General features: G+C 31.5%; 1 protein-coding gene across 2 annotated transcripts; it reads left to right on the forward strand.

Moving 5' to 3' along the window:
• Positions 1-4,042: 4,042 nt before the first annotated feature.
• LOC124922114 (alpha-glucan water dikinase, chloroplastic) lies at positions 4,043-16,883 on the forward strand. 2 transcript variants are annotated; one of them, XM_047462839.1, is made up of 34 exons: positions 4,043-4,220; positions 4,314-4,597; positions 6,652-6,693; positions 6,811-6,920; positions 7,012-7,090; positions 7,243-7,334; positions 7,417-7,570; positions 8,236-8,460; positions 8,634-8,972; positions 9,054-9,161; positions 9,303-9,398; positions 9,524-9,664; positions 9,779-9,870; positions 10,326-10,460; positions 10,633-10,795; positions 11,114-11,203; positions 11,279-11,464; positions 11,748-11,810; positions 11,890-11,952; positions 12,052-12,111; positions 12,195-12,347; positions 12,431-12,514; positions 13,092-13,268; positions 13,343-13,449; positions 13,623-13,836; positions 13,927-14,030; positions 14,195-14,330; positions 14,403-14,528; positions 15,524-15,634; positions 15,720-15,818; positions 15,896-16,069; positions 16,162-16,254; positions 16,362-16,477; positions 16,566-16,883. In XM_047462839.1, the coding sequence occupies exons 2-34, from the start codon at positions 4,337-4,339 to the stop codon at positions 16,768-16,770; spliced, it is 4,398 nt and encodes a 1,465-aa protein (XP_047318795.1). In that variant the 5' UTR covers positions 4,043-4,220; positions 4,314-4,336; the 3' UTR covers positions 16,771-16,883. The 2 variants fall into 2 exon arrangements, with proteins under 2 accessions (XP_047318795.1, XP_047318796.1); XM_047462840.1 differs by lacking the exon at positions 4,043-4,220 and having other exon boundaries at positions 4,238-4,597.
• The last annotated feature ends 999 nt before the right edge of the window (positions 16,884-17,882 follow it).

Genomic DNA, 17,882 nt, shown 5'->3' on the forward strand with positions numbered 1-17,882 from the left:
AATTCACGAATATCATTGGCTCGAATAAAACTTAGACAAGTAATGGTGGGATTGCTTCCATTATCCGCAAGTGTTAGCCAAAAGCTTAATTTATTTATTTTATGTTCACACATACTTAGAATAAACTAATTTAATTATACATTTCATTTTAAAAATAAAATTTTACTTTTTCTTCACTTAATTTATTTACAAAATATTAAAATATTATCCTCTATTTTTATTTTATTTTATTTTATTTTATCATTATATATTAACATTTTTTAATTTTTTTTTTAAAAATTACTTTCTCAAAATCACCCACCATCATAATTTTTTAACTAATTCACAAATAATTTAAAATCCACGCCAACCTATTAGTATGTCTTAATAAAAACGGAAATGGAAGATTAAAAAAAAATACATCTATAAACATTTATTCAAAAATGTTAATTATATAAATATATATTAAAGGCTAATTTATAAAAAGAAAAAAGAAAATAGAGGTAGATCTAAACTTCTTGCTCAAATACATAAATAAAATAAATAATTTTAAACAAAAGATAATAGGAAAAGAATATTGGATCCATCTATGGTTGCTATTGAAGTGGAAACAATTCAGTAAGTAGGATTTTCTTTCTTTCTTTTAAAAAGGAAAGGACACATGCATTGAACCTATTTAAAAATAAAAATATAATTATTTGTCATTTTTATTTTTGTTATAATATGTATGTATGTGTCTATAAAGTTTCAATTTATTTTAAAAATATTTGATGATTATATAAAAATATAAATTTAATGAACTCTATGCTAATTTTATATAAATATTTGTTTTTAAATGATTCATTTTAAAAAAATTTATCATTCAAATATTTTTTTTATTTATATTTGAGTTTGTACTTTAAAAATTCATGGATTTATATCTAATTAAATTATATTTTTAAATAATATATCATTTCAATTTAATTGATTCAGATACTTAATTAACAAAGAAAATTTAAAATAAATTTATAAATATTTTCTTAAATAAACTCAAATGCAAATTTAAAAGTTTTTTCAAATTGATTCATACCAAAACAAAAATTTACACCTATTAGCCTCACTTAGACAATTAATATACATTCCATTTTTAATCGCATTTAATTATTCAAATCATATTTTGAAAGAAAAACAACTTTGCATTATTTTAGAAACATCCATTTATATTGATTGTCTGTCAAAATCATAATAATCTACAAAAATTAATTTTGATAAAAATTAAAAAATAACTTATATTAAATAAAGTAAGAATAAGAATCATACTTTATTCTTGTTCAAAAAGAAAGCGTCAGAGAACTCAAAATTCAATTTTAATTTTTAATAATATTTTAATGAGTTAGTGATTGACATGCAAATAAATATTTATTTTTAAATAGAATAAATGTCAAATTTAACATTTTTGTTAAACTTATTTTTTTAGGTCAAATTTAGCACTATCCTAAAATATTTTCATATTTATTCATAAAATATTTATAATTAAATAATAATAATTAAATTTTAAAATATAAAACTAAATGTCAAGTGTATTAAAATTAACATTAAAGAATATTTTAAAAATTAATATACAAAATCATTCAAAATTTTAAGAGTAATTTTCTTATAAGAAATTAAATAATTCTTATAAAACTAAAACAATTAAAATAACTTTAGAAAATGAAACTAATAAAGTTTCAAAAGCAGAGCCTTAAACTTCGAAGTTGTCTTGTCTAGGAAGCCATTTATGAAAAAATAAATTTGAAGTTAATAAATAATTAAATTTGAAATAAAAAAAAAGGAAAATCTAAGTCTTCAAAAAATTAACAAACTGAAAATAAAAAACTTAAACTAAAAAAAGTTTGAAAATAATTAAAATATAAAATAAGAGTTATAAATAAATTTGATTCCTAAGCTTAATTAAATTAAGGAGTTTACTTAAAATGAATGATTTTTTTTTAGATGATAAAATAGTTTTGAATATAAGAATATTTTTAAAGTGCTAAAGATAAAAAGTCTTGAAAGTAATGCTTATTCTGTTTTTAAATGACTAAATTACTATTTTTGAATTTTTATTTAATTAGGGCTGAATTATTACTTTCTAATAATAGGATGAAACTATTTCTAAATGGAACATGAGTTTATTTACTTTTATTATAACATATTGGTTTATTTTTTTAATTAACATGTCACACTTAAGTAAATAAAATAATATTTACAAACATTTTAAATATATTTTTTTAAGATTGATGTATTCTACTTTGTTAAGAGTGATTTGAGTGATTAAAAAAAATGTAATTTAAAGATAAATCTAAAATAGTTAGAATAGAGATAGATTTGATATTAAATTTTCATAAAACTTTATGTGTTTTAAATTGGATGTATTTTTTTTTTAATTTACACATTTTAAACGTTTAAATGCCTTATAAAAAAATATGATATAAGAGAATAGGAATTGGAGAAAGAGAGAATTGTTATAATTTTTTACAAATATAATAAATTAGTTAAAAAGAAAATAAAAATATTACCTTAATTTAAAAAAAACTAAGAAAATATTTGTTCAAATAATTAAAATTATGATAAATCAACCTTTATAACATAATTCAAAATTTGAGTTTTGTTTTTTAAAATTATTTGTTTAGAATACTTTTTAACTGGAATATCATAAATAATTAAAAAAAAATGTACGAAAAAAGAAAAACAATTATCATAACACGGCCAAATAATAAATGCCCCACCAACAATTAATGAACCACCACAAATCAATGTATGGCCACTTTAGCTGTTTTGACTTGAAAAATATCAGTGGGCATATTTATATATATATATATTTATTTATTAATTATAAAAAATAGTATACTTTTAGAAATTAATTCCTATTTCAATTTAATGGGACTTAGTTATAAACTGAAACGATTAAAATTATCAAACTCACTCAATGTTAGCGATTTAAATATGTTTGATCGCTTAACAAATAAATTGTAGTTAATAAATTGCGTATATACTTATAAACGGAATCAAACCAGTCCCTAGTTTTAAATTAAATTATTATTTTAAGTAGTCAATTCCAACTAGCCATTTTTCTGGTTTATTTTATATATAAACAAAAAATAAAATAGAAGCATCTGAAATGTTCCAGTGTGTAGAGTGACTCAGAATGTATTGATTTTTTTTAATATTTTAATATTTTATATTTTTGTAAGGAATTAATTCTTGTTAATTTAAAAAAAATTAATCTACAAAATTAATTTATAAATAATACAAAATAATGTCTAAACAATAAAACGGTTAAATAATAATCTAGACATAAAATAATATATTAAAGTTGCAAAAATTAAAATTATAATAAAAATATTCAACAATCTTACATTTTTCTTAGAGTATTTTTCAAAAACAGAAATTTTTTTATCAAATATTCTGGATGACAGTAAAAATTAATCTTAAGTTTCAAGTGATAACTGACAATTCACATATATAGTCAAAATAATGAGAAATACATAAAAAAAAAAAAAAGAATTCCTGTAAGAGATCCTCAAAATGGAAAATCAGTTGAAATAACTAATTATTTAACAAATAAGAAATAACTCCAGATTTGACAATTTCATCCTTTGTTGTTAAGAAGAGGATGAACACAAATTCAAAAAAAAAAAAAAATCAGAATAATCAACATGTATAAACAGCAAACGACCCACCAAAGATTAAGAATATTATTTGAATTATAAAAATTCGAGATGACAAATCTGATCTCTAATATAACTAAACATAATGCCAATTCAAACCCAATATAATATCAAGAAGATAAAATGACTTGACTAGAATTTTATATAAAAGAAATTTTAAATATATATATTAATTAAAAAACTAGCGAATTACTTGTTATTTAAAATATAAAAGCAATAGATATTTATATATATATATATATTTGTAAATAATTGGCAATAGCAATGGCATTATTGTCTATTGAAGTGTAAGGCTTTAAACGATACTCACGGGCCCCACGCATCTCTCACGTGATAAGACATCGGGCTTCTTGCGATCTAAATTGGACGTGTCCTGGCGGTGGCGGTCATGACGATAAAAGCGATATTCCCTCGTTCCGCATCCGATTGTGTTCGTCGTTTGCGTTTCACACTCCAATCTTCAACCTCCTTCTCACTGCATCTTCTCTTTCTCAATATCGATTGAATTCTCCTCACTCTTACAATCCTACGATCTACGACAAGATTCTCATGGTATATAGATTATAGATATCTGAATGAATTACTTCTTGGCGTGTGCTTTTGAATCGTCTTATTAAGATACTTTTCTTCTGAATTTTGATTCAGATTCCAATCGTTGGTTGAGAAACATGAGTCATTCTATAAGCCATTGCTTGCTTCATCAAAGATTGCTTCCTTCAACAGTTTTCGAGCATCAAAGTAAGACAAATGCTCCTTGCATTTCTAGTAGAAATACTTTATTCAAACCTCAAGCGACTTCACATATAAGAAATTCGCATTTAAGTACCGAGTTTCGCGGTAGAGGACTTCATGCTCGAAGAAGGAAACAACTTATGGAAACTCGTCGTTCAGCTTCCAAGGCTGCTTTGGCCACTGGTCCTGCTTCCGAGGTAATCAATCATTCTTCACCGAAACTACTAAGATACTTGAATTGTTTTTGCTAATTTGTATTGTGTTTGTCTGATTATATCACTGTTCTGATCAGTTAACTTAATTAGTACTCACCTGATTGTATTCAAGCTAGCCTTACTATAATTCTGCATCTTCTATTGCTTTATCTTCATCGTAGTCATATATTAGAAGAAACCGCCCAACCTGAAATGTTCCATCTCTTTAGAAAAGATGAGAAGGAGGTTGGTTAATGATATTCATGTAATTCCTTTAATCACTAACTGATAAATTCTAATGGTTTCTTCAAGTTTGGGAGCAGTATCAAACTGATATGTGTTTATGGGTATATATTAAAGTCATTGACAAGTTCAAAGATATGCTTATGGGTTATTTCATCAGAATCTTTTAATACTTACCTTAAAATTGCTAAAATGATATCTCTTGGTTTCAGAGTTTTGTGAGATCTTAGTGATCTCCCAAACCTTGTTTCAGATCTTTTAGAGAACACATTATTTGAATAGTTCATTATATTCATAACTAATTTCAATTAGTTAAAATAATTCAAGGAAGTAAACGATATCTTGTATTTTAAAATATTATTCTTTGTATTAGACATACTATTTGTACTTATTAAGATATTATTATTCTTTATACTCTTAAGTAACTTGCATACAATAATATACAACGTTCTTTGAAGTAAAATATATATAAAACTATACTAAAAATGAATGAAGAAAAATATGAATCATGCCCAGGTGTTGTAAATAGTTTTCACAAAATTATGTAGGAAATATAATAAAACAAATTGTAAAGGATAAATTAGGATGTTCTAAGGATGTTGAAACATATATAGTTAGGTAGTGACAGTGCTTCATCACCATTTCTATGTAATCAAATCTATTTTCCATATAATCTCATATACAAGCTAAAAAAAGGTTGTATGAAAACACTATTGGTAATAACAAGATAAGAATTTTCAAAATACAATTTTACAGGAAAATTGTCAGTTTGTTACTCACAGTAAAATTAATATATTTTGATGATAAAAATATTGAGAATTGTCTAACTCCTCTAGTTTTGTAAATAATTGTTTATATTGATGATAACTATTGGAACTTATAGGATCATACAGTTTTCTTTACCACTTGCTAGTGTTTTAATTGTCTCCTGCAAACTTGTACTCTCCCTTATTATCTCTTCAAGGCACATAGACACTAATACAGTGTGTTGCATTTTTTTCAATTCTCTTATCAATTCACTATAACTATTCTTGGCATTTCATAATTCATCCCTCACCAGGAACTTCATTGGAGTAACATAAAAGAGCCAATATTTGTCCTCTTAAAACAAGTTCTCCTCGTTACATAATAAAGACTAAATTTAGTTCATTATAGACTATGACCTTTAAAATTTCTTTTTGAGTGTTATGGGTGAATACAACTGAATGCACAAAGGAAAGAACTTTGCAACTATTCTTACACACCTTTTATGGTTGAGAAAGGATGACATCTTAATTGTTTTTTTTTGTCTCTTGTTCAAATGATTTTGGATTTAAGAATGCGTTGAAGACATGCAAGCGCCTCTTTTGTTTGAAAAAGAAAACATGAAAGAGTCTTAAAATGATTATACGATGGACTTAGCTCAGGTGTTATTTTCAATTTCTGGCTAAAACATGGGATATCTCTGTGTGTGTTCCTTAAAAGCATAAGGCTACCCGTTCTAAAAAAAAAAAAGCATAATGCTACCTTTTAGCTGTTATCAAGGTTAACAGTACAGTAAGAGCCACATGGTTATATCATCTCTACCCTTGCTTTCTTTTAGCAATTTCACCGTCTATTTTCAGCTAGAAATATGGTTAAATCCACTGTTTCTTGCATTCATATATAGACTCTCAGGAGATATTTGTACCCTGCTCGAAGGTCACATTCACCATTAAGTGCCTAACTTGTTTACATTGCCTAACGGTGCCTCTCTATGTGAATTGGAATTTTGTTACATTCATGTCATATATATATATATATATAATTTTTTTTCCATTATTGGCTTATGGCAGCTTATTGATGGGTTCAAGCTTGAGGGAAATTCTGAACTAAAGGTACCTATTCTTGGTCTTTTTAGTGGATGTAATAAGTTTCCTTTATCCTGAAGCTTCATATAAGTAAGCATTTCATCCACAATATGACATATTATGTTTTGTCTCTGTTTTGAGCAGATAAGTGTTAGTTCTGCTGCTCAAGGCGCTATATCACAAGTGGAAATCCAAGTTACTAATAGTAATAACTCCTTACTTCTTCACTGGGGCGGTGTACCCAAAATGAAAGAGTGAGTTACTTAGCAGATAGTTTACATTTATGACTATCAAGTTCAATAATTTTTCATTTATGTAATTTCCTCTGTGAGTGGTCATATGCAGGAAATGGGTACTTCCTGCTCGTCGCCCTGAAGGAACTCAAGTATACAAGGATAGAGCTTTAAGAACCCCCTTTCTGAAAGTAAGCTGATAATAATTAATCGAGATCATGGAATTCCATTTTCCAAAATTGGAATTTCTATGATCTGTTCATAACTCCTTTATATTGGGTGTTTCCGAACCCTTTTTTAAATTTTTTTTTTTTTTGTTTATTTTCTATTCATTGGCTTGTAGTCTGGCCCTCATTCCATCTTGAAGATAGAGATTGATGATCCAGCTCTACAAGCTCTGGAATTTCTTATATTTGATGAAGAACAAAACAAATGGTCGCTCTCCTTGCAAATTAATTATGTTATTCAGTATCATCAACCCATATTCTTTTATTTACTCAATTATTCTTGTCCATAGGTTCAAAAATCGTGGTGAAAACTTTATTGTGAAGTTGCCTGCAAGGGATAAGCCTGTACCAAAGTTATCAGTTCCTGAGGATCTTGTACAGATTCAAGCTTACCTTAGGTGGGAGAGGAAGGGTAAACAGAGTTACACTGCTAAGCAAGAGAAGGCAAGTGATTAGAATTAGAAATGGATTTGGAATATTCACCAGTAATCTGCATTTTCCTTAATCTGCATTTTCCTTATATATCTGTTAGATTCGGAAAGGGCAAATCTTGTTCTCAACTCCTCACAATATACTTTTAATGAGATCTTCTATAATGTGTCGGAACATAGTATAAACATATTTTGTTTTGGATTTAACATGAAGTTCTATGCATACGTCTAAATAACTAGTTTTGCCATAAGTTCTTTCCTGATGCTGTTTCCAGGTGGACCCAATATTTTTGTTTCTATTTAGGATATTGATGTATATTTCTCTCTCTGTCTAGATATTACAACATGAAAAGCAAGTCTGATCTCTATCTGGATCCTTGGTAATTGGTTGTTTACAAAGTCTTGAATTGCATGTAAAGAAAAACATTTGATGCTTATATTATGAAGAGTGGGAAAATAATGGCAGATGTTATAGTTAATTTTCTCTATGTTGGGCGTGGCTTGATTATCCACATAATTTTATTGATGAAGAGGGATTGAGAATCTAATTCCATAATAATAACCCTTTATAATTCATTGTTTTCATGTGCTCGATGCTAATGCCTGCAAGTGGATCATTGCATTGTGTGTTTGTGTGCCATTATTCTACCATCTTCTTATATTCAGTTGTATTGTTAGGAAGAATATGAAGCAGCTCGAGCAGAGCTATTGGATGAAGTAAGCAAGGGAACTAGCATACAGGATCTCCGAACAAGGCTGACTAACAAAAATGGCAAAAGTACTAGTCAGGAACGCGTTCGTTCTGAAACAAAGAGCCAAATACCAGATGATCTCATCCAAAGTCAAGCTTATTTACGGTGGGAGAAAGCAGGAAAACCATCCTATTCTGATGATCAGCAACTTGTAATTCCAAACCTTTTCTACCATTTTATGTATATCCAGGTTTTGATGAATCTGGTTGGTTGTCTATTGATACCTCATTTTTTAATTTCTGGGTTACTTGCTCTTTTGCATGATGCACCTTTATTTTGCAATGACAATTTTGACTAAAGTAGTTTTTTTATGTGTGTGAACAGAAAGAGTTTGAACAGGCAAGAAGGGAACTACAAGTTGCCCTAGATGAGGGGAGTTCGCTTGATGAATTGCGAAAAAAATTTGTCAAGGGAGAGATAAAAACTAAAGTTGTAAAGCAACCTGAAAGAAAGAGTAATTTTTCTCCAGGAAGGATTCAACGCAAGAAGAGGGATCCAGTGCAGCTTCTCTCTAAGAAGCTTGCGGGATCCCCAGAGGAGATGACCACCAGAGAACTGCCAGCTTTATCTCCATTTGAACAATATGGTAAGCTGAAGGTGGAGCAAGCTGGAGATACTCTTTTGCACAAGAAAGTTTACAAGATTGCTGATAAGAAATTGCTAGTAAGTTCATGGCATGATATTGATGTTCTTTCATGAGACCTAATTGTTGATTGTAACTCTTATGACATCTAATTTCTGCAGGTACTTGTCAATAAGGCTAATGGAAAATTAAAGGTTCATTTAGCTACAGATCTAGAGGATCCCCTCATCCTTCACTGGGCTCTATCCCATAAAGCAGGAGAATGGGTGGTAATAACAAATTATCATACTTTATTCACGTTGACTAATATAGTTCTTCCCCAAAATTCCATGAGGAAAATAATTGAGAAATCAAAATGCCATTGAAAAACGCTACTTCCTTTATCAGAAAATGCTATGGACATTTTGCAGGCACCACCTCCAACAGCTGTGCCCCTCGGCTCAAGTACTCATGGAAATGCCATTGAAACACAATTCAAAAGTAGTTCAGGCGATTTACCTTACAAGGTTGTTAGAGGAGTTGGACTTACTCTAGATATCATAATATTAACCTGGAAATTATTTATCTTCTTCAAGTGTTCTTCTAAAATGTGCTAACTGGCAGTCCCGTTGTTTTTGGTTCAAATTTTCAGGTCCAATCCCTGGAAATAGAATTTGAAGATGAACAGTTTGTTGGAATGCCGTTTGTGCTGTTGTCTGGTGAAAAATGGATAAAGAATAATGGTTCAGATTTCTATGCAGAATTTAGTACAGGTTCTATGGTGGTGAAGAAGGTTGTTGTCTGATCTCCCAAGAACTCGTGCTTTTAGTATCTCTTGGTTTCATTCGTTCTCTTTATTTCCCCTTCACGTTTGATCAGTTTTTAACTGTCCATTTTTCAAATAAAGGTGGCTGTCGGTGATGGTCAAGGTACTGCAACGTCTTTGTTGAATAAAATAGCTGATTTGGAAAGTGAGGCACAAAAGTCCTTCATGCACAGGTTGACATTATTCTCTTTTATTCTTTGTTTTCTCTCCATCTAATTTAACTTAAGTTCTATTTTTATGGAAACAGCAAACTGATGTCCTTAAGTATGAGGTTTGTATTTCTACAAGTTCCATTGTAGACCATTCACAGTATAGTTTCTTAGAAAATTCATTAGTTGACACCATATAGCTTGTATAGGAGATAGATGAATGTAGTGTCATCATGGATAGAGGTGATTAATATTATCTTGTATAATTGGTCTTAATTTTCTTTTCATACCTTAACTTAACTTTGGTGCTTCTGCTTGGGCAATAATTGAACTGCAAGAATAGTGTAGCTTATGGATTTTAAGCTCCAATATATTTTCTGGTTTTTTCTTTGCATTCCACTTAACACTATTGAGATAAGAGCATAATGGTCATGGTCATTTTCTATCTAGAGAGCTTCAAGTCCTTCCCCTCTTTGCAGATTCAATATTGCTGCAGACTTGATAGATGAAGCCAAAGGTAGCGGTGAACTTGGTTTTGCTGGACTTCTTGTATGGATGAGGTTTATGGCAACCAGGCAGCTCATATGGAATAAAAACTACAACGTAAAGCCACGGTATTACTCACATCTTTTACATTTTAATATTCTTAAGAGTGCCATAAAGATCCAACTCTCTGGAAGGTGCAGACAGTTTAGTAATAGGGAAAAGGCTGTGCTGAAGAGTTAAATCTTCAACCTCACCCTATGTTCAGTTTTTACATGTGCGCATTTGTCTTGTGTGATGCAGTGAAATAAGTAAAGCACAAGATAGATTAACAGATCTGCTCCAGAACGCCTACAAAACTCATCCACAATGTCGAGAACTTGTGAGGATGATCATGTCTAGTGTTGGCCGTGGAGGCGAAGGAGACGTAGGACAACGAATCCGTGATGAGATCTTAGTTATCCAAGTAAATATCTCTCTTTGATATTTTGTTACAGTTACTCATTCTTCTCAAGACACACAAATACAGGAAATTTTACATGCTAGACTAGCACTGTTTTGAGTACACAACACAATAAATGTTACAATGGGTTCCCATGAATGTAAAACATTTTTGTATCACTAGGATTTGTTAAACTTGTTGACTTACAGCAATTTTATTTGTAATCAAGGGCTACTAAAATTTCTTCTGTATCTATAAACAAAATCATTCAAGAATTAGTTTTTTGGGTCTTTTAATCATATGCATTAAAGATTAATTAATGATTAATCAATCTTGTTGTAGAGAAAAAATGATTGCAAGGGTGGAATCATGGAGGAGTGGCACCAAAAGCTGCATAACAACACTAGCCCTGATGATGTCGTGATCTGTCAAGTAAGTTGGCATCGGATAATACAAATTTATTTGCTTGAAAGATAGCTATTTTTTTTACATTGAATCTTCTTGCAGGCACTAATAGATTACATCAAAAGTGACTTCGACATCAGTGTCTACTGGAAAACACTTAATGAGAATGGAATAACTAAAGAACGGCTCCTAAGTTATGACCGTGCTATCCATTCTGAACCAAATTTCCGAGGAGAACAAAAAGATGGTCTTTTGCAGGATCTAGGTCATTATATGAGAACTCTGAAGGTTGGTTTGTATACATATCTTCACCAATTACTAATTATTCCTGGAGCGCTCTATATGGTATTATAATAGCATTGCTATGGTCACACTAGGAAGAATGTCTTCATCAAAAAGAGTAATTATTTTTTTGCCAAGTTATACGCATATATGTGGATCATGGTCTTGTTCTATTCTCTTATTACCTTGTATGTAGCATATGTACAATTTGCTGATGATTTTCCGTTGACTTCTAATCTGCTTTCACTGTGGCATTTATGAGCCTATCCACATCTTCATCTTTATGCAGGCTGTTCATTCAGGTGCAGATCTGGAATCTGCTATTTCTAATTGCATGGGCTACAAGACTGAGGTGAAATAAAACATTGCATGAGTTACCTGTTTAATGACTGTTTCTTCTCAAATCTTGAAACGAGTTCTTTTCTGTTCAGGGACAAGGATTCATGGTTGGAGTAGAGATAAATCCTATATCAGGGTTACCATCTGAGTTTCCGGTACTGCTCTGTGTTGCTCATTCGTGGCATTTCTGATTCCTACTGTTGCCTGAAAAAAATCACATTACCATCAGTGCTCATTTCACACTTTTTTAACAGGAATTACTTCGATTCATCTTAGATCATGTTGAAGATAGAAATGTGGAGGCTCTTCTTGAGGTAGTAAAGGAATTTAATTTTCTATTATCTGCCTTTTCATTGTTATGACAGCATAATGACTTCTCCCTTCTCACTTTATGAAGGGATTGCTGGAAGCTCGGCAAGAGCTTCGACCATCACTTTCTAATTCAAGCAACCGTCTAAAGGATCTTTTATTTCTGGATATTGCCCTTGACTCTACTGTTAGGACAGCTACTGAAAGGGGTTATGAGGAGCTAAATAATGCTCAACCTGAGGTACTTTTGTGGATCAGAATCTCCAAATCTCAATTCATATATTACTTTCCTCCCCCTAATAATCTGGTTTATTTATTTTGCAGAAAATCATGTACTTCATTAACCTTGTTCTTGAAAATCTTATACTTTCTTCAGATGATAATGAAGATTTCATCTACTGCTTCAAGGTAATAGTACTTTTTGCTTTACAACTGCCTTAACAGTTGGTTTTTGTATAATAATGTATAGTTTAACCATGGAGATTGCAAGGCAAATACTTGCTCTATACTAATTCAAGCTAGGATACATTAAATCAAAGATGCAATATGCTGAGGGTTGTGGTACTTATCCTGTATCCTCAACCATGGACCTTATTTTGTTTGACTCATTGATTTAACTAAAGGAGAGAATAATGTCACAGGTTCAGCCATCTAGTCATGCATATGAAGAGAAAAAAAGTGTCTCCAATTTCCACCCATTATGTTAGAGGAATCTTCTTGTTTTCTTTTATGTTCTTTCTCTGGAGTACAAGTTTCAGTTGCCTGTATAACTAAACAAATAGTTACAGTTTGGCTTTAAAACTTGAAACAACTGCTTAGCTCAGTTGCTATCTTCTGTTCCCTGAGCACAATTCTGTAGTTTCATGATGTGTAGGTGATAAAAACACCAAAGAAGTTACTGGAGTATACCAGATTTTATCGAGTGATCCTTTTAGCATAGCTTTTACTCTCATCTTTTAACCACGATATTTTCTCATCTCTTCAGGGATGGAATCATGCATTGAACATGTTGAAAAGTGGAGATAGTCACTGGGCACTGTATGCAAAATCAGTCCTGGACCGAACCCGGCTTGCACTTGCAAGCAAGGCAGAGTGGTATCATCATCTGTTGCAACCATCAGCAGAATACCTTGGGTCACAGCTTGGAGTGGACAAATGGGCTGTATGTGTATTACTATTTCCATTTAGAATAGGAAGTGTTTATGCTACCACAATTCACTATTTTTCTTGACGCAGATTGACATATTCACAGAAGAAATCATACGATCTGGATCAGCTGCTTCCCTATCAGCACTTATTAATCGACTTGACCCTGTCCTACGTGAAACTGCTCATCTAGGAAGGTTGACTATCAATCCTTTTTTTATTGATAAACCTAAACAACTAACTAACACACAAAGTGTGTATGTGAGAAAGAACTACATGTTTAAAGTTTATTCAAATTTTCTTAGTAGATTAATATAATTCATTAGTTTTATGAGGGATTATGTAACTGTAACCTAGTTTTCTCTTGCAGTTGGCAAATTATTAGTCCAGTGGAAGTTGTTGGATATGTTGTTGTCGTGGATCAGTTACTTACAGTCCAGAATAAATCTTATGACAAGCCGACAATTCTAGTGGCAAAATCAGTTAAAGGTGAGGAGGAGATTCCTGATGGTACAGTTGCTGTCCTTACACCTGACATGCCAGATGTTTTATCTCATGTATCTGTCCGGGCAAGGAACTGCAAGGTAATTTGCCTTCTAGATTTCTGTCCTTTCTCCTTATTTTCCTTAGCAATCATGTGCAACTTTTCCGACTTATTTTATTCTCTTGGAAAGGTTTGCTTTGCTACATGCTTTGACCCCAATATTTTGGCTGACCTCGAGGCAAAGCAGGGGAAACTGATACACCTAAAACCTACTTCTTCTGATATTGTTTACAGGTACTTCTGCTTGCATCAGCTGTGTTGAAATTACATTATTTTGTGCAATTACCAAATATTTTATTTTCTGGTGTAACGGCTCTTCTGGAAGTTTATTAAGCTCAAACAAAACCTTTATGTGTTTAAGGATCAAGTTCATTTTCTCTTCTTGTGCCTAATTGTAGTGAAACAAAGGAGGATGATTTAGTGAATGGAGATTCAAGCAAATCTATCGAAGGCTCTCTCCCCTCTGTAACATTAACAAAAAAGCAGTTCCTTGGTAGATATGCAATTTCATCTGATGAATTCACTCCTGAAATGGTTGGTTAACTGATTCATATTATTTAACACACTGTTTTATATTCATTTTGGGAAAAAAACTGGATTTTGCAGGTCGGCGCTAAATCACGAAATATTGCATATCTGAAAGGAAAAGTACCATCATGGGTTGGGATTCCTACGTCTGTTGCCCTACCTTTTGGGGTTTTTGAGGAAGTGCTTTCTGACAATATAAATAAGGTTTCCTCCTCAGTCTTTTTAATCCCATGAACCCAGGCCATACTCTTGTGATATACTTCATTTTTCTTGTGTTGTCATTTTCTCCAAACTTGGGGAAAGCAACTTTTTTATTTTTTATTTTGGAGAAAATTCTTAGTTTGGTTCAACTAGCTGCCTTTCTTGAATGGTAATAAGCTGATCCAGTATTTTCCCTCATTGAAGTTCAGGCCTTTAGAAGAACCCTACTGCCAAACTCACAGCTCATGTCAAAAATATTTGAATTCTTCATTTCTAATGTTAGATTGTAGATCAGGAAAAGAGAAAGAAATGCCCTCAGAGGATTTAGAAGGAAGACTTAGAGCTTGATTGGTGTGGATTATTTCCAAATATTCCACCATTTCTCGAACATCACTCTTTCAATCTCATCATTCAAATCATCAAACGAATACCCATACTCTACTTTTTGTAACATTTTAATATATTAAACACTAAGAATATTTTGGCCATTCTATCCAAATAATCCAAGATCAAACAAGGGCCTTAGTTTCAGCCTCCAGATTCTGGTTAACTTAACTCCACCCCACCAAGGTAGCCCAGTGGTAAGAGTCACTTAAGAAATCAAAAAGTCACGAGTTCGATTCCATCTGAAAGCGCTTTGAGTTTAGGCGGGGACCATGACTGTAGGGTGTCATGCTAGTTTCCTTTAATTCCTCCCAAAAAAAAAGTCCACCACTTCAAGAGTTCTATAAATAGAGTTAATTCTAACCCACCAATGTAGTTCAGTGGCAAGAGTCGGCTTAGAGACCAAAATGTCACGGGTTCGATTCCATCTGGTAGCGTTTTGAGTTTAAGCGGGGGCCATGGCTGTAGGGTGTCATGCTAGTTTTCCTTTAGTTCCAAAAAATAAAATAAATAGAGTTAATTCTATTAATCTATGAGTATTGTTGCATCTTTCAGCCATTCATTTTGGAGAATGTTCTCTTCATTTGTGTTTAGCATACGCTTTACTTTTGCAGGTAGTGTCAGAAAAGCTGCAAGTCCTGAAAAAGAAATTATACGGCGGAGATATCAATGTATTGGGGGAGATACGCAAGACTGTTTTAGAGCTTGCTGCCCCAGAAAAGCTAGTATGATTTTAGTGGCTTCTTGTTCTCTTGTTAACCTTTCTTTGAAGACTATACAAGTCATGAAATTGATGGAAAACTATTTCAGGTTACAGAACTGAAATTAAAGATGCAGAGTGCTGGCATGCCTTGGCCTGGTGATGAAAGTCAGGAAAGATGGAAACAAGCATGGACAGCTATAAAGAAAGTAAGAACATAATTTTACTATAGTAGTCGTAAATATATACTAAATGGTTGTTGTAATGTTTTCCTGTGCTTCTCTAGGTTTGGGCTTCAAAGTGGAATGAAAGAGCATTTTTCAGTACAAGAAAGGTCAAACTAGACCACGAGTATCTTTGCATGGCTGTCCTGGTTCAGGAAATAATAAATGCAGATTATGCATTTGTCATCCACACCACAAATCCATCTTCTGGCGACTCATCAGAAATATATGCCGAGGTTATATATATGGCGATTAATCAGTTTGCTGGCTCATGGATTCTCTAGTGAATATTATTTTCATTAAACTTGTTGGCATATTATTGACACAGTTAGTGAAAGGCCTAGGAGAAACTCTAGTTGGTGCTTATCCTGGCCGTGCTTTAAGTTTCGTCTGCAAGAAAAACAATCTAAACTCTCCTCAGGTAAGAAATACCGTCAAATATCTTCTAGAAAGTTAGTTAGTTTTTGAGTGGTGGTATATACAAAGCAGACTTATACTCAATTCTTCTCATTGTAAAATAATTTGCAGGTGTTAGGGTACCCAAGCAAACCTATTGGCCTTTTCATTAGTAGATCCATCATCTTCCGCTCCGATTCCAACGGTGAAGATCTAGAAGGTTATGCTGGTGCAGGACTATATGACAGGTATAACTGCTTCCAAAGTTTATAAGCTCTGCTAACCAATTACAGCATCTTAGAATTTTTTGGGTCAATTTTTATTACAATGTTATAGTGTACCGATGGACGAGGAAGAAAAGGTTGTGATCGATTACTCGTCGGATAAATTGATGGTCGATGGGAACTTTCGCGAGTCGATACTGACTAGCATTGCTAAAGCTGGGAATGCAATAGAAGAGCTGTATGGTTCTCCACAGGACATTGAAGGTGTAGTCAAAGATGGCAAGATCTATGTTGTCCAGACAAGACCCCAAATGTAAATTCCCACTATCCCAATAGTAACAATATATATTCAACTGTCTCATTATTTCTTATGTTCACAATAAAATAAAATAATCAATGTTATTTATTACATATATAATGAATACTTCTTTTCAAATTTAATTTCTTGATTACGAGTTCCATGTTTAATTTTTTTAAATAAGAGTTTATTAGTATAAATCATATCCTAAAAAATTAGAGCTCTTTCACATATGACCCCATTTCAACTAATGGAATTTTTTAGTAGAAATTATAAATTTGGTCACGTTTCCATTGAAAACTTTATAGCATGATTTTTGTGCTTTTTTAGATTAGTTCAAATTAACTTTTAGATCATGCCATAATGAAAATGAAATATGCTTTAACAAAGTTAGTGCCTTAATATATTCTATGAAAGAACCAACTGAACTGATTGCCCAAGTCAGAGTTGAGTCACATTTAGACAACAACCTTTAATTTGATTGATTAACTTTAAATTATTTTAATTTTTTAGAGATTTTATACCAATGGAGCTCAAAACGTATCATTGTAAAAATAAAATAAAAACATGGATTGAAATAAAGTTTTTTTTCATTATTGTTCTAATATACAAGTTAAAAACATTGACTAAATAATGAAGCTTTGTGGGTGATTTATTCAGGATAAGCGAATATGAGAACTCAACCAGACTAGTCACAGCAATGTTAAACGAATCTCCTTCGAGTCCACAAAGTTCGGCATCTCCTTTGTATTCTCGTCTATTATTTATGCAACCTACGCTATTTAGTACTTTATTTAGTTTTTTAATTGTTATTTGGATAATATTTCGTTTTATTCTTGAATTTGTGGAAATCTAAATTATATTATTAATTAATTATATATAAAGTGTATTTTTTCAAGAAAATATAGTTTATAATTTATCAAGTGAAACAGTTAATGTGATAAATGACATAAAACATTAAATATAAATACAAAGTCTTCATTGCTACAAAACCAGGAATGGGATGAGGCATGAGTTGACAAGGAAGGTCTGCATATCTCTTTATTTTTTAATATTTTATATAGAGAAATGATAGAGATCTTAGGAAATTTGGAGAATGAAAAGAGCAAAGGAATGACATGAAGTAATATG

Source organism: Impatiens glandulifera, chromosome 1 (genome assembly GCF_907164915.1).
Source record: "Impatiens glandulifera chromosome 1, dImpGla2.1, whole genome shotgun sequence".
Classification (NCBI taxonomy): Eukaryota; Viridiplantae; Streptophyta; class Magnoliopsida; order Ericales; family Balsaminaceae; genus Impatiens; species Impatiens glandulifera.

What these genes read in the sequence shown, in the direction of transcription:
- LOC124922114 (XM_047462839.1), top strand. Translation starts at nt 4,337, where the DNA reads ATGAGTCATTCTATAAGCCATTGCTTGCTTCATCAAAGATTGCTTCCT. An exon ending in ATGAGATCTTAGTTATCCAA is followed by an intron (nt 10,796 to 11,113) that starts GTAAATATCTCT and finishes ATCTTGTTGTAG; the next exon opens with AGAAAAAATGATTGCAAGGG. An exon ending in TTTCTGACAATATAAATAAG is followed by an intron (nt 14,529 to 15,523) that starts GTTTCCTCCTCA and finishes TTACTTTTGCAG; the next exon opens with GTAGTGTCAGAAAAGCTGCA.